Source organism: Harpia harpyja, chromosome 4, assembly GCF_026419915.1.
Source record: "Harpia harpyja isolate bHarHar1 chromosome 4, bHarHar1 primary haplotype, whole genome shotgun sequence".
Taxonomy (NCBI): Eukaryota; Metazoa; Chordata; class Aves; order Accipitriformes; family Accipitridae; genus Harpia; species Harpia harpyja.
Window position 1 is genome coordinate 47,163,540 of NC_068943.1, and position 16,239 is coordinate 47,179,778.

Here is a 16,239-nt window from a genome sequence, read left to right on the forward strand (position 1 = left end):
TGACGTCGCGGCGTCAGCGTCCGCGCCCCCGCCCCTTACCGCTGGGCTTTGGCGAGGGGGACTGGACCGGACCGCGCGGGGTGGGCGGCGGCGGCGATGGCGATGGCGGAGCCGGTGTTCGGCGGCGGGAGACGGGGGGTGGGGAGAGCCCGGGGCCGGGGAACCGGCCCGCCCGTCTCTCGAGCGAAGCAGCGGGCAGCTGCGGGCTCGGTGGGCCCGGTGGGCCCGGTGCCTGCGGCGGGGCGCTGGCCCGTTCCCTCCAGGCCCTCGGTGCTGAAGTCATAACTTACCGTCAGCCTTGCGTATCGGAGCAGAGTTGTTCGCTGCAGCAGGCGTGGCTGCCCCAGCCTCAGCCGAGTGGCCGTTCTGGTCAAAGGCGACCTTTCCAAAACGGTGACAGAGATTTCAAAACCCCCAAGTTAGTTGTTTGCAGGTAGGGAAGCCTGCAAAGGCTCTCAGTTCTCAGAGGCTTGCGGCGGAAAGCTGGGGACATCGTTGCTGTGGGCTCCTAACCCTTTTCTCTCTTATGAGTTGATACTTGGGGAGCCCAGCTGCACCCCGTAGGGCCGGACACCCTCCCACCACGAGTGCGCTTAGCTGCGCTGACGCCAGGCCTCCGGAACGGAGCGTAGACCTCGCTTTGCGTCGTCAAAGTAACAGTGGGAGAAGAAGCCTAGGTGAAGCCGGCCAGAGAACGGTGCATTTTGTGCCACCGCCTGGTTTTATTGCCGCCATACTCCAATGGCCGCTTCTGTCCCGGGGGCTGCCTCCCGCAGCCGCACTAGCTGGGGAGGGCAGCTTGGCCCTCCTCCGTTAGACTGTTAGGTGAAGGGGCCGCTCTTGGGTTCATGTTTGGGCAGAGCGCTGGACAGTCGTCTCCCAGCTACTTCGCTTCTGCAAGTATTTTGCAAAATGGCTCCCCTGCCCCTGGCGCTTGATCCAGGACAGTTCTTCCCAGCAACTGTAATCGCCTGGCTATTTCAGAAGATGCTGGATGTAGCACAGGGGTATTTTCCATCTGGGAAAATTTTGAAAGGGGAAGTCGAGCCTTCATTTTTCATTAGATTCCAACGTGTTATGGCAGATCCTATTTTCTTGTTAATTAGGCGCTGTTCATTTTCTTCACTTCATTACTTGCTACCGCACCTAGAATTTATATTCATTTGGTTTAATCGTGTTCGCCTGGTTACATTCTAAACAGTTACTCATTCAGAAAGGAAATTATTACCTCGCTCTGCCAGGACTTCCACTTTGCCTTAATTTCCCTGGAGCCTCGTTTACTTCCCTCTGCTTTTTCTTTTTTTTCCTCTCTGGGCCCCTTGGGCTTGGCTGGAAGTGTGTGTAGCGTTGGCACCGCCGTCGGCTTGCTCCCCATGTGCCAGGCAACTTGTCGCAAGCACTGTGGCCCTGCGCAGTGGGCCATAGGCAGCCACGTTCAGAGACCTGTATGAGGTGCTGACGGGCTCAGGCGCTGCCCATCGCAGCCTCGCATAGCCCAGACCTGAAAAAATGCGCAATGAGAGAACGGGGAACTATTTCAGGTTTTTCACAGGCATGCTCTTGTAATTCTGTTGTGCTTTTTTCCCTTTTTGTGTTACTATTTTATGCCCTTTCTGCTCTTCGAAGAAGCAAAATGGAAAACCAGAAAGCTTTTTTGCTTTGGGGGGGCGAAATGCGTTCTTCGGCTGCCTATTTTCACTCTTAATATGCAGGCGCTCTTAAATATTGGGGGAGCTTCGACCAGTTCCACGCCGGAGACAAAACAAGTGACTAGTCCTCCTCAGATTATTGCTTGTGCTTGTGCCTCACACCTCTTTCTTGGCCTGCCTTCTGGGTTACTGCCCTTAAGCTGTAGATTCCCCACATCTCCCAGCTCGGGGCTCTGGCTCAGCTCTCCTGTGCGGTGCAGGAGCCCAGCGGCCACTCGGTCGTCTTGCCCATCGCGTGCCTGCCATGCAGCCTCTGTCCCCAGCACCAGTTGCAGGCATCAGCCGCGCCTTCCCTCTCACCTGACTGCGCTCCCACTCCTCTGGTGGCTTGGCCACCTCCCTGGCTTCTCCAAGCGGCTGAAGGCACTGTGGTGATGGGGGCCGCTCGATCGAAACCGGATGCTTGAAAATTCCCTGCAGCCAGAAAGCGGGTACCCGTAATTACACCCCACGATAGCGAGATCTGTCAGACAAAGCCGTTGCAAATGATGGTCCTTTCTCCCGAGAGCCCGGAAGGAGGGGTCGTGCCAGCTAATGCAAAAACAGCACTCCTGATCCCCACATGCCATTTTCATTATGGCCGTCGGACATCCGGGGGCTGATTGACAGCTGTATGGAGAGGGAAATGAGCCGACAAAGATAGCAGCTGCGGTTACTGCCGAATGAACCGAGCTTCAGTCACCGGTTTTGATTCGCTGCTTTGGCTGCATGTTCAGGTATGGGGTGAGTGGGGGCAAGTCACCCCCTACGAGAGGAGGAGGGCGAGGTGAGGAAGGAAAGGCAGGGTCTGGGAAGGCAAGCTGCCATCTTTTTACACCCTCTCTGTCATGTGGGCTGCGTCCTCCTGTTGCCAAAGCTTGCACAGGCGAGGGGAGAGCTGAGCCAGTCATCGCCCGGGTCAGCGTCTTCCCGGCACCAGTCCGACCTGTGCCCACCTTGCTTCCTTAGGTGTCGCCATGATTGCTGTCAGCGAGCGGCAGGCAGAATACCGCCTGGCCTCTTAGCTGGGAAAGGCTTTCAATGACTCCTGGCAGGTTGCGACAGAAGGGTAATTGTAGCTACAAACGTCTCCGCGAAGGGAATCATTGTGCTTTTTAAACAGACCATAAAAATCCCCAGCGATACCGATGTTCGAACAGTTAAACAGCGATTAAAGACGCCAGCGCTACAAGACCTGGGCATGTTACTTCCAGAGAACATGTCAGCAGCTGCTGCATTCCTGCCTTTACTGCACTGCGCTGGCAGGCGCGGAGGTCTTTATGGAAACGGTGGCCTTACATTTGGCGTTAAGTAGCGAGCATCAGAGGTCCTGAGCTGCCTCCGAGCATCCTCTGGTTTTCAGCTCCCTTTCATGGAGCTGGGCAACGAGGCCATTCCAGGCACTTGTGGCAGTGCCAAAAACCTGCACTGCTTGCACGGGGCGTCCCAGTGGCTCTGGGGACAGTCACGCCAAGCAGAGCCTGAGCTGGTGGTGTCACTGACGTGATCCTTGTCTCGCTGACGTGGCGTCTCCAGTCTACACTTCGGGGGTTGCATACAATTACATCTAATGACCTTAGTAAGTCTGTAACTGGTGCCGACATTACCCTACAGCCCTAAAGACTTTAGTGGGTTGGTTTTTTTTATTGGGTTCTTACCAAGAAACTAAAAGGTGGCTGGACAGAGAGGAGGCTGAACCCCTCTGGTGCCTACCTGGGCTTGCTGGGTGCTGTGGAGTTCATGTGGTATTTGGGGACTGTGACTCCTTTCAACCTTTTGTCTCCCTCCTGGGCTGTATCACTCGCTCTCCCTCTTACTTTATGCCAGCCTCTTCTGTCAGAAGCAGTAAGATTTGTGATGGGACTTGATCTGTGTATATCCAGCGAGAAAATTTCGTATGTCCCTATTTCTTCTCACTCTTGAACCAAAACTACCCTAAAAGAAGATCAGTATGAGAGAGGGGAGGAGAAGCTTCAGCAACAAATCCCAAACATTTCTTCTAAAAAACTGCTGAGAACTGAGGCATGCCGAGTGTGCTGATATTATTATTAAAAATGTCTAGGCTCGAGTATCTCTAAAACGAATCTCTGGTGTGTCGCAAGTCTGGCTGTCTGTAAGCATGGGAGAACAACTGAGTATGGCCAGGGGTGCTGTGAACCAGGGGAGGTTGCTTTGGGGAGAGCATCATTTCCATCTGTCAACCCTTTCTGCCCTGTTCCTGTGTGCGTGCCGGCACCCGGCAGGTACGTATCGCTGGGGTGGCAGCATTTTGTTGAACAATTTTTACAGGTTTACTGAAAAGATCAGCAGGTGCTCTTGGTTCTGGGAGTGCTGGGGATCGTCTGGGTGCAAGGCATGCTGCTCCCCTTGACAGCATCCTTTTCTTTCCCCCCCCAGCCCCTGCACTTTTCAGACAGAGCACGCAGGGTTTGCACAGAAATCAGAAACAGATCTGGGTTTGGACAATCTCACTGCCTTTGCAGCCAAACTTTTTTCCCCTTAAGAATGGATTTTGGCCTCAAAAAAAGGGCATCGTGGCTGAAAGAGGGAAGCTTCTCAGAAGCTCTGCTCCAACGTGGGAGGATGGGAGGGAAGGGACTTGGGTGCAATTCCTGTTTCTGGGCTGGGGCAAGCTGGCGGGGTTACCCCGAGCGTGGGCTGCTGGTGCGCAGCTGGGGCTTCGAGGGCTGGTGCTGTGCGCACTGCATAAATCCCAGCCCACAGACACTCTTATAGCACTCGTGAGTTGATTTGCTTTCGAATAAAGGGCTAAGAGGCTGTGGGTTATGTCAGCAGGGCTTGTTTTTGAAACCAGACATGCTGATGTTTTCCTCCCCAGTGCCCATGTGCTATCCGGTGATGGAGGCACACCTGCCTGCCACGAGGCTCAATGGGGCTTCACGGTCCGCGTGGACATCGCTGGGCAGGTATGACTGGACCTTGCTGAACTTCACATCAAAGCCAGTGCCCTCCACAGCTTCTTCCACCACGTTTCTCTCCGGGCAGAGGCACAAGAAAACCTGCTTGTTGAAGGCGTAGTAGGTTTCCTGGAGGACAGTCACCATCACCAGGTGTCCCCTGGCTTCACAAGGGCACTGACATTTCTCAGGCCGCTGCGGAAGGTGGCCAGGTCCTTGCAGGTGGCCTCCAAGTGGAGGGTGGAGAGGAGGCAGTCAGCAAGAGGCAGGGACATGGGGTCCGCGGGGCTGGCTTTGGTCATGTCGCACTTCAGAACCTGCCTCACCTTCTTTCTCAGTTTCTCCTCTTTCGCAGCCCACTTCTCCCCAGCAAGTAGACAAAAAATAAATATATGAAGGCTCCTTATGTGCTTCTTTAGCATCTGAGCCTGCGACTTCATGTATGCTGTGGTCGGTGGCAGGGCGGTAGGAAGCCAGCCTCGCCTGTCCCCTTCTTCCAGCTCAAACGTATTTCACCACTGGCCTCCAGTCGAAGGCTTCTGCTTCGTTCCTCAGCCACTTCTCCAGCTCCCGGCGGTTCTGGTCTGCATAGTCCAAGGTGATGTTCTCCACTCACAAGCGGACAGAAACTGGTAGATGGTGGGGCCACAGCCGACATCTATCAGGGTATCACCCCTCAGCCCATCTGGTGCGGAGTGGGGGGAAGACCATCCTGGTGAAGATGGAGACCGTGCCCCAGGACAGAAGCATCCGGCAGCCCTGTCAGGCTGTGCTTCCCCTAACCCAGAAACGCAATCCCAATTACCATGGACCCACAGTGCAGCCCTGGGCAGGGCTCCCCGATGCCCGGGGCTCTCTGGCAGCAGCCCAGCCCGGGGGCAGCTCCTGCAGCCACCACAGAGCCCCCAGCCCTGCCCATGGGCAGGGGCAATGCCTGCTTCTGGAGCAGAGGCACTGGCCCCCTACCAACCCCTACCCAACCTGGATTTGACGGTGTTCCCAGAAACTGTGGAGCAACTCCAGCTGGCAGTACCCTGTGTGCGTAGATAGACGCGCATGCCTATATATATGTATTTTTTTTTAAAGTGTGTGCGTGTGCATTTGTATAGCACACAGCTTGCTGTGCAGTGGGGCACACACCGAGCAGCGTGCAGCCCGAGGGCAGCCCTGCAAACAGTGCTGTACGACGTCACCCAGTACGTCGGGGTGGGTACTTGCCCAAGGAGAACATTTTAAACAGGCCCCTCAGGTTTTGCATCAGAAATGTGCTGGGCCATCCCTAGCTGTCGCTCAGGCTGTAAAATTATTTCAAACGCTTCTGAGGGTTGAAACAATGCTGGTAAATGTCTGCGTCCGTGAAGACCGCTGGAGCGTCCATCCTGCTGAGAGCGAGCTCTGCTGCCACGCAGCGTTGCGCAGTCCCTGTTGTACTTTTGGTTTTAACCTCCCTCCTGCGTCCTCTGCTCCAGGTGCCAGCCGGACACACTCCTGTTCATGAGCAGGGCTTTCTCTTGCTCTCTGTTTTTGCACCGAGCTTTACTTTTTCCGTAATAACTTGCTATTGAAATCCCCCCAGCAGCCCCTGAGCCACACAATCCCCTGCACGAATGACCATAATTAATGGCAATCCCTGGGATTACATTACATGTCCCTGGCTTTACAGTAATTGACAGCGATGACCCCATACAGTGTGAGCCAGTATCGCCAGCAGTTGCAGCCCAACAGTTCTGTACACAGTCTTGGGGCATCCGACACATTTACTTCTTAACAGCAGATTGAAGTCGGCGTGTTTGGTAATATAACATGGCAAGGAAGTTTTAAGGCCATTAGATGCCCTGGCAGAGGACTGTCAGTGTCTCTCCCGCAGGAAGGAGGAATCGCTGCCAGGCCACGAGAAGCGCCTGTCAAAATTTCCATTCCATCTCAGTGATTTTGTTGCTTTTATTTTTTTCAGGTTTCCCTTGGAAAACTGCAATTTCACCTCCTCGCCCCGAAAACCAGAATATTCCCAGCCTTGGCGCCCGCCTTTTGCCTCCAGAGCCGGCCCCAGACCCTGCGCCCCTGCCTGCACCGTGCCTGACGGGAGGTCCCCACCTGCGGCGTGGTCACCCACAGCCCCTCACCCGCCGTCCCGGGGAACGGGGAGCAGCGGGGTGGTGAGGAGGGGACGCGGTGGCGGCCGCCTCCTTTGCCGTCGCCGCCACGAAGAGGCAGCAGAGCCCTGCGCTTCTCGCAGCGGCGGGTGCCCGCAGCATCTCGTCCTCTTCCCGCTCGCCCAGCGGGAGCCGAAATGATCAAACAGTTTTAGGCTCGTTACCGACTCCGAATCTATATAATTGGCCTTTGCTTTTTGAAAGATCGGTCATTAGGAGCAACGGGCGGAGGAGCCACCGTATCATCCTCAAACTAATAAGCACTGTTTTAGATCCCGAGGTGACTTTGCTTAACAAACCTTGCTCGCCATACCGCATGCACGGCCAGACCTGCTCCTGCGAAACCAGCTGCCGAAGATATGAAGCGTAAAAAGGATGTCAGCCTGAAAGATGAACACGTTAAAGAGGTTTTCTTCTGAGAGCAAAGCCAACAACAAGCGCTCCCTGCTACTCTGGCGCTGAGACCCTGGGCTAAAACGGTCTCTAAAGCCACCGGCCCCGCCAGAGCTCCCCCGGACTCCACAAGCGGCCCCAGAGGTGTCTTTGCCACGGGCTGTCGGCCCCCAAAGCAGACCACAGGCACTCCCGACCTTGCAGCTGGAAGCCCTGAGATAAATCCTATTGATGCCAGGGGTTTTGTCCCTGCCGCCTGAAATCTCAGCACCGCAACAGGAACGGGAGGTGGGGGAGAGGTGAATTTACCCCCCTGTTAAATCCTTGGAGCTCAAGTCTGAGGTCCTGCATGCTATACCAAGCTGTGCCCAGCCAGGCTCACCCCCCACCACCCCTGTCACGTGTGCCAGGCTGCAAGGGGATGCTCTCACAAAAGGGAATATGCCAGCAGCAAAGCTGATACTGAAAACTAAAACGCAGCAATGCTTTGGTCTGTGCCCCCAAGGAAAGTGCTGAGGGTGGGAGTGAGCAGCAAGGCCATCCTGCCAGCCCCAAATCTCGCTCCCAAGGGGCCTCTGTTCTCACTCCTTGTGGCATGTGTACGTTTTTCCTGAAGGTTGCTTGGCTCACTTGCTTTTCCCTCCTGGCTCAGCAGGCCCAGACACTCTGTAGGGCCATTCCTGAGGAAGCCACCTGGGGCCGGTGGGGCTGCCAGGAGGAGGAGAGGGGTCTGCTTTCTGCAGGGGGACACAGAGAGAAGGGGGCAAAAGGAGTGGCGGGTGCACGCGCCCTGCTCCTCACCTGCCTCCCAAAGGACTGAGGAGACATCAGGGTGACCGATGAGAGCTGCCGATAAAATCAGAGTAATCACCCAGTGCTCCGCTGGGGTCAGCTCTGCACTGAGCATCACCAAGTTCGCAGTGGGGCTCAGAGAGCAGCCTGAGCCCCAAAGCCAAGCCTGAACATGCATGCCTTTGCCGGGCTCTGAATTTATATTTTTTTTTAAGATACCCAGCTGAGGTGTATAAAAGCATAGCCCAGTAGCCGGCTGCAGCGGGGGGGCTTTGGCTTGTTGCTGGTGCTCTTTGCCAGTGCAGTGCTCACATTTCAGTCCATAGAGCCTGTTTTCGCTCATTGAGTGACATGACTTGGGGATAAAAGTATAAACTGTCAGCACCCAGAGTGCCTCAGGGTCTTTATGAGTGGGAGCACCAGAGCATCTCGGGGCTAGCAAGCCCCCACTCAGCACACCTTGTTGCCCATGCCACCAGCCCGGCACTCCCCTGCTCCTGGAAATTGGATGTGGAGCCTGCCTTTGTGGCCCCCAAGCCAGGGGCAGCCCCCCGAATGCCTCTCCCGGTCCAGCTTTCTGTCTTTATTGAAATCCCGGCTGTAGATGTCTGATTTCCATTTTTCCCTGTACTTTTAATTCAATCAAAGTGTGTAATTAGGGCTCTGTGGGCTCCATTGTCATCTCTACCTAAGTGCTTCTCTGACTGATACAAACAGCATTTTGATATTTACACTGTGGAAGGTATTGCTCTGCTCACTTTCCTGGATGATGCACAAAATCTGCCATTCCAGGGAAGAAAAACAAGGCAAAATCAAGCAGTCCCTGCAGCAAGCTGCCAGGCAGGGAGAGGAGGACCGGAGTGGAGCCCCCCTGATGGGATGGGACTGTGCCCCATCAGCCTACAGAGGAGCACCTTGGCCTCATCCCATCACCTGGGGGAGTTAAAAAGGGCAGGGGGTGGACCTCCCCACCTGCAGCCTCTCAAGGCATGTATGCTTTGGGCTCTACCCAGTGTCTGCTGCAAGTAAGGCTCGTGCTGGTGTCCAAGAGCCAGTTTGAAAGCAGCTAGCTCATGCCTTGCATGCAGGATCGGCCCCAGGCTCAACCTGGGTTTAAGCCTCAGCAGCCCTCAGGGCTGGTCCTGGGCTCTGCAGCTGGCAGCACCAGAGCCCCCCAGCCTGTTCCAGTGCACCCCGGTACCCTTCCCACCCTCCTCCTGTGCCCTCACCTTGGAAGAGAGGTAAGTGAGACACGCGGGCACCGTCGCGTGGCACAGAGCTGAGCTGGGGTGCCCAGGGAAGGGAGGCGTGCTTTGAGGGTGGGAACAAAAGCACCCTTTTCTCTATTTTAAGTGCTTCTTACTGGACTGAGTTTTAGATGCTCCCCTTCTTCCTATTTGCAGGAATATGTGTAAAGAAAGCACCCAAAAAGCAAATGTTTCTGGTCTCTGATACTTCTTGGAGAAGGGAAGCAAAAGTTCCTTTTGTTGAAAACACTGGTTATTTGAAACAAGTGGAGACAATTGTGCCTTTCAGGGATGAAATGCACTCATTTTCTGAAATGCCACAGCTCCTCGGGGGCTTTTTGCAAGCTCCGCAGCTTTCTCTCGCAAGCCTGGTTAGGCTTCTCTGGGTGGAAGTTCCTCGGGTGGGTGGGTGTGCAGCCCGATGGCAGATCTGGACAGACAGTGCTAGTAATTCCTGAAGGGTGTCTGCTGGGAAACTGGTGCTTTTGGTGGAGTTGGTTGGAAGCGTGGTGGTTAGTTGTTTCAATTGTTGCAGAAAGTGTTTTGAGCTTTTTCCTGTGTTTTACTTGGTCAAAAGTATTACACTGCAAGTTTCCAGTTGGGCTTGGAGGGATACCCCCCTGCTGCTGCGTCTTTCCCTCTATCTTCTTGCTCCTGGGGACAGAAGCAAGTGCAGATGTTCACCTGATTTTCTCTGTTGCACATGCATCGATATGATCTTAGTTAAATTATATATAATTAATAAACGGGCACGCTGCTGGGGTCTTGCCCCGGGTCTCACCCCGTGGCTTTGGCTCCCTGAGTGGCTCCTGCCCATGGTGGGGAGTGGGAGCAGCCGGGGCTGGGCGGCACAGCGCAGGGAACAAAAGACGCCTCTTCCTCCGCGTGGTGCAGAGGATCCCGAACAAAAGGTTCACGTTCCCCTGCGCTCTTCTCTTTCTGCCTCTCGCTCTCCTTTCTTTTCTACTGCTCTTCGATGGGGATGTAAACAGTCCTTTTTCTGGTTTAAATTTCTCTGTGCTGCAACGAGAAACTAGCAATTAACTATTATAAAGCTGTTTTACAGTCCTGTGGAAACCCTTTCCATCCACTTTGGTTTAAATGGGTATATCTTTTATTCCTAGTTTTCGGGAGTGTAAAACTTTACAGCATTTGCTGCAAACCTGCATACTTTGCTTTGCAGTTTATTGCTCCCTCTGCAGATATAGCTTACTCATAAATAAGGCTTTCATCTCTACAGTACTTGCCTAAGAACCACAATGCCTCTGAGCAGTTTCATTAATGGGACTTTGCCTAGAAATCACAGCGTGATTCATCTCCAACCTCTGTCTTTCCTTTACCTGACAGTGCAGAGCTCTGCACGAGAGCTGTGGTGGCAGTGGGTCGCTCAGCCAGGTTATTCATGCCCCAGCCAGCAAATCCCTATGGCTCTGGGAGATGCAGCAGGTGGCTCCGGAAAGTTTGGCGCGAGCTGGGTCTCTGCGCTGGGGTTGCTTTGGGCACCAAGGCAGTGGAGCCTCAGAGCAAGGAGAAACGTGAACGTGCCTGCCCCTGCAAATCCCCACAGCTGGGCTGGCTCAGGACCTCTCCCGCTGCTTGTCCCACGCCTTGTGCGATAACAGCAAACAGAGGCATGTCCGAGGGGTGAAGGTACCCGTGGCATGTGGTGCAAGCGCTCTGCACTATGGCTCGTGAAAATGGGCTGCGCTGCAAACCTTTCCTAGTCGTGTCATAGGTGCTGGGGGTGCTCTCCAGCCTCGGCATGATTCTTGCTCTCCCCGAGCGTGTTGAGCTGGGGGAGAAATAGTTCTTCAGCTTCTTAGGCAGGTGGGATGAGTTGTCCAACTGTCCTTTTCTGTGCTGTTAGGCGAGATGCTCTCACCCCCTTCCAGCACAGGAAGCCAAGAGGGAGCTGTGCTGCAGCCTGCTGTCTGGGCAGAGCGGCTGGATTTGGCAGTGGGAGTTGTGGAGAGCTCTGGAGTGCATTCACGTCTTGCTTCCCTTTTGCTGGCAGCCCAGCCAAGAAGCGCTTGTTGCCAGTGGTGGCATTAACCTCTGACTGCAGAGCTGGGTTGCATCGCAATAAAAAGCTACTTGGAGGGGCTGATACCTGCGAAGGGAGAAGTGTTTGCTCAAATACATGCTCCTAGGGCCACATCCCTTGTGGGCGCAAATCAACCCCAGAGTCGGCAGAGTAGCAGCAGCTTCAGTCAGCAGAGCTGAACTGCCTCTATGCAGCTGCTCGTACTTGGTAGGCTGCTTTAGGTGGAGAGCTTTCCCTCTTAAATAGGGATTGTTTACAGGTTATTTTAAAAAACCTCTTTGTTTTCCTGTGATTAGCAATGAATCTGGCTGCTCCCAGCTCCCATGGTGTGAGGGGACAGATGAAGAGGTAGAACTCATGAAGCTGAGGTCCCTACAGGTTTAGGTCTGACGTGGACGTGCTGGTGTCTGATGACCACCCTGTAGCTTTTCTTTCGATGGGAACACCAAGAGGGGCTCTCTTTAACCCTGCTGCCTGTTTTTCTGCAACTCATAGAGATGTGCTGTGCTTGACGTCCCTGAATGTGGCTGACATTGGCTCAGATGTCCGAAAATCGAGCCAACCGGGTGAGTGGGCGCCATGCTTGCTGGTGCTTTCGTTCCTCAGCAGACAAGCCAAAAGCCACAGTGTGCAAATGGAGGCCCGCTGGGTTTTTATGCACTGCTGGTTCTGCCCATGTCTCTGGGAAGGGGATGAGGCACTCGGCATCCCGGCTTTTGTGGTGGGTCCAAGGGGAGGAGCGGGGGGACCGGTCCCTGCTGCAGACCCAGACCGGCCACTATTTTCCTGGGACTGTCATGACACAAAGGATTCGGAAAGGTGTGGGATATTAATTGCAGCTTTCAGACCCCTGCGTGCTACATGGTAATTTCATCGCATTACGGCAGTAGCGGTTTTAAAAATCACCCTCCTCCTGTCCCCTTTTAACAAAGTACATCTCGTTTTGCAAAAATGCATTTAGGGCCAATTTGTTTTGAGTCCAGAATGGCAGCAATTAGTGTTGTGCGTTTGGAATAAATGGAGTAATACTCGCGTAAGCATAACCTCTGCTGAAAGGACGAAACCAGGCGAGGAGATTTCTGTAGATCAGCAGCACAGGGTACCATGCTGCAAGTCCCCGAAAACAGGGTACCTTACATCGTGCCTTTGAACATCCCTGCTATTGCATTATTAAAAGCTATTTTACCAGGGAAAAATAAGACCTATTTAAAAATGCATTGGTTGCATGTGTCCATCCCGCCAGCTGGGCATGGTGCTCCTCTCGGCTCCCTGTGCGCAGTGGCAGCACCCCGGCTTCCCTGGCTCCGGGAGGGACCGGGGTGGATGCGTGCTGGCAGTCACCACATTAGCGGATGGTTTATGGGACCATTTGCTGGTGTCGGTACCTGCCGCCGAGCCTCTAAATGTCAGAGCTGGGCACGGGGAGGCAGGCGAGGGGAACAGGTGGGCTGTGTGGATCTCTGGGGCCCCACTAATTCACAGGCAATAAATTAATGACGGGAATGGGGACAAAGTCCTATTCTGGGTGCAGGTGACTGAGCAATTCCCTTCTAGCAGCCAGAGGGAGGGAGGGAGACCTGTCATCAGCAGTCTGCCTTTGATTTTATTATCTGAGCCAGCCTTAAAGGTATCCTGCATTCGGCACTGACTTTGCTCTTGCTCGTGGTTTTGGAAACGGTGGCGAGTCTCGCCTAAAATAACGAGCACCTCCACTAATTACACGAGGCTGTCTATATGCAACACAGGCTGTCTCTTGCATCTTGCCCATAAAGGAACCAAAGGTTTCCTTCACCCCCAGAGAGATGGGAGATGTTCAGATCTAATGACATCAGCCCCGTCGGTAAATAGCGTAAAGCCATTTACACCCGCACAGACCTGGTCCCCAGCCTTTGTCCCAGGCGTGGGGTGGAAGCTGGCTCGGCAGGGCAGGAGCAGACCCCAGCAGGGAGGGAGGTCTTCCTCGGTCCCCTCCCATCATCCACTTGCATCCCACCTACCTCCAGGAATGAGAGTCGGTGCCGTGCAGGAGGGAAGGTACAGGTGAAAGGGGTGCTTTGGTAAGGAACAGGGCCAAAAATCCTGGGAAAAGGGAAAAACCCAGGAGTGGCACTTTATTAAACAAGCTGTATAACAAACTGTCGTTACCCACAGACTGTATCGGCATGGTTTCGATTTTGTCTGTGCTGTCTTTATCGGATTCCCGAGGTAGCCTTTGGAAAAGCAATATAGTATTTTTGATGTCCAGTGAAGATTTTCCTATAGCAGCCACACTACAGGGATTATATGTTCAACTTGTGACTTGCCTGGGAGGGGAAAGGTTAATGGGCACCTGCTGTGTTACTCTTACATTCATTAAACTTGCTTGGAAAGTTCATGGGTGCAATTCTGCTCCAGGCAATGTCAGGTCTCCCTGATGTTGAAATCACCCTCTCTGGGGAAAGCGATGCATGCCCATAAGTGAAGTTTGGGGTCCCCATGCTGCAGCAAGGGCGCAATTCAGAGTGTGAAAAGCAGACCAGCTGTTTTATTAATTGCATGCCTGCCTACAATTATCACCGGCATTTACAGTGGCAGCGGCTGGCCCCATACTGGGGCGGCATGCCGGGTCCCTGGCGCAGCTCTGGAGCCCATCCGGATCGATGGCTTGATAACCGATAAATTAACGTGCAGTAAGCATCACAACAGCTTGCATTTCTGCATTGCACAAATGAGATTTTGTGGGTTATTTACAGCTGCAGCTGGCCATTAAGAATGTCGGTGGGTGAAGTCGTTTGGATTAATACATAATTATTAACTGGGAGATGTGAACCGGTAACTGGCTTGGAGGGAGCCAGGGCTGGTCAGAGCCATGCCAGCGGGAGGCAGGGAGTGTTGGGCTCCCTCCAGCTCTGCCTCAAGGAAGCACTCTGACCTCAGGTAAATCACTGCCGTGCTCCCCAAAACGGGGAAAACCGCTCTTGAGTAATGCTGCCGAGCGTGCACTGCTTCGTTAGTGCTTGCAAAGTGCTTTCTTGGAGACCCTTGGCTAGGGAGTGGGCGAGAAGTGTAGTTCAGGGACGTACCCCATTGCAGAAAAGCTTGGGACTTGGCAGTTAGCTTCCAGCTCAAGGGAGAAGATGCTGGGAAATGCACCGTAGGGGATGGATGTGCCTGGTCCCAGAGCTGGAAACCCTCTCCTGTGTGGGGGGTTCCCCTCCGAAACGGGTGTGCATGGGACGAGCTGAAAGCCAGTCTGAGAGGCTGTGGTTAGAGACAGGAGCGCGGGGCCCAGGGAGGAATTGTTAACGAGGCACGTTGGGTGCCGCTGACGAACCTTCTCACCCTGCAAAAGTGCAGGAGAGATGAGGGTTCCTGGGAGCAGGCTGCTGCCACCCGGCCCAACGAGCCCACGCAGATGGCGGGGAGATAAATGACGCCATCTCCGTACTGTAGTGGCTCGGCCGTAATTTCTGGAAGACGTTTATTAGAGGCAGCCTTCCCTTTTTCAGGGACTGTGACTCCTCGGGCAGGGGGAATTGTGATGGGGAAGGTGGAAAGCGTAACCCGGCGTTACTGATGAGAGCGGTGCCCAAAACCCCATCCATTCCTCTCCTCCAATTTTCTACTCTGACAATTTATAGGTTAGTTTGATGCTTGAATAGCTGTGTCTCTCTAGTAATATGTATTCTCCGTAAGTATTCCCCGCTGTGGCATATCGTAAGAGAACTCCATCAAATAATTATCTTCCCTTTTATTTATTCACAGTCTTTTCACTCGATCTGCATCACGATAAAATATTCCAATGGTTTCCTCTTAGCACCGAGCCTTCCCCAGATTGTAAAGTGTATTTATGTACAGTATTAAATCCGCCCTGTGCTGCTCTTTATCTCGGCACTTTCCTCATCTGATGCTACCGTCAGGCGCTCGCCCCAGCCACCTCCTGCCTCGACACCCTGCGTCACCAGGGCATGCACCAAGCCTGTCTCACTTGCCCGAAGCCAGGGGCGGGAGAGGTCTGCTGGTGGCCAAGGACAAGGCAGCGGGCTGGTGTGGAGGGATGGAGAAGGGCGGACCCACCGGGGAACCTTCTCGTCTCCCTCCCTCGTTCTTCGAGCCAGGATGTCGCTGCCTTACAGGGCTGACTTGCCCGTTGTCAGCAGAAGGACGTGACTGCAGGATGGCCGAGTGCAATCAGAGCAGGGAAGAAACCAATAACCTCTTTCCCCCCTTGCCCTGCCGGAGGGACTGAAAGAGCAGCAGCGCTGCTCTTCTCCGAGGACTTGTCGGGTCTCTCTGGGCAGCTGGCTCGGCGGATGGCCTCTTAGGGAAGGCTGCATCTCTAAAAAGGGCTTGCCAGCCAGAGGGTGGCTTTTTATACATAAAGACAAGTGATTTAAGGGGATGATGTGCAGAGTCTGAGCGATGCTTTCCAATGCTGGTGAGCGTTCAGGAGCAGTCCTCAGAAGAGGTTGTGGGCCTGCTGCAGGGTGGCCATTGTCCATGGCAGGGGATGTCCCTTCCGCACGGGGCAGTGGGTCTGTGTTTGCAACTGGGAGAACCGCAGCTCTTCCAGAACAGCCTTTCTGAAACCAGTACCTCCTTACCTGCCTGTGGATTGTGGTGTGCTATACATCAGCCAAACGGGGAATATTCAGTGTCCTGCAGCTCCGTTTGCTGCTCTAAAAAGCCGCTGTGCAAGAGGGTGGGAGCAGTGGCTGTACCCATGTGAGATGCAGGGGCAGCATCTTGGCGAGTGCTGGTGCCCCTCTGCAGGTGTGAGTCGTCAGAGGGTTTTCTGGGCTGAAAGGGCTCACCTTTTAAAATTTAAAATCCGTAGCAATGCCGGGGATTTCATTGGGCCAGAAGAGCTGATCTGCCCTCCAGGGATGAGAAAGTCAAAAATAAAGTTAAACTCTCTAAGTTTGCTTCTGCTGCTCTCTCCAAGCGTGTGAGCACTTCCCGGGAGCCCATGCGCTATGAGGCAGAGGCAGCACCTGCACTTTCTGCCATGTCTGGTTGCCGTGA

At 54.1% G+C, this 16,239-nt stretch overlaps 1 protein-coding gene across 1 annotated transcript; it reads right to left on the reverse strand.

The window, feature by feature from the left end:
• Positions 1-4,537: 4,537 nt before the first annotated feature.
• Positions 4,538-5,864, reverse strand: NNMT (nicotinamide N-methyltransferase). Its single transcript, XM_052785811.1, is given in 5 exon segments — positions 4,538-4,767; positions 4,770-4,988; positions 5,113-5,217; positions 5,220-5,291; positions 5,825-5,864. Coding segments are annotated over 5 exon segments (666 nt in total).
• Positions 5,865-16,239: the final 10,375 nt, after the last annotated feature.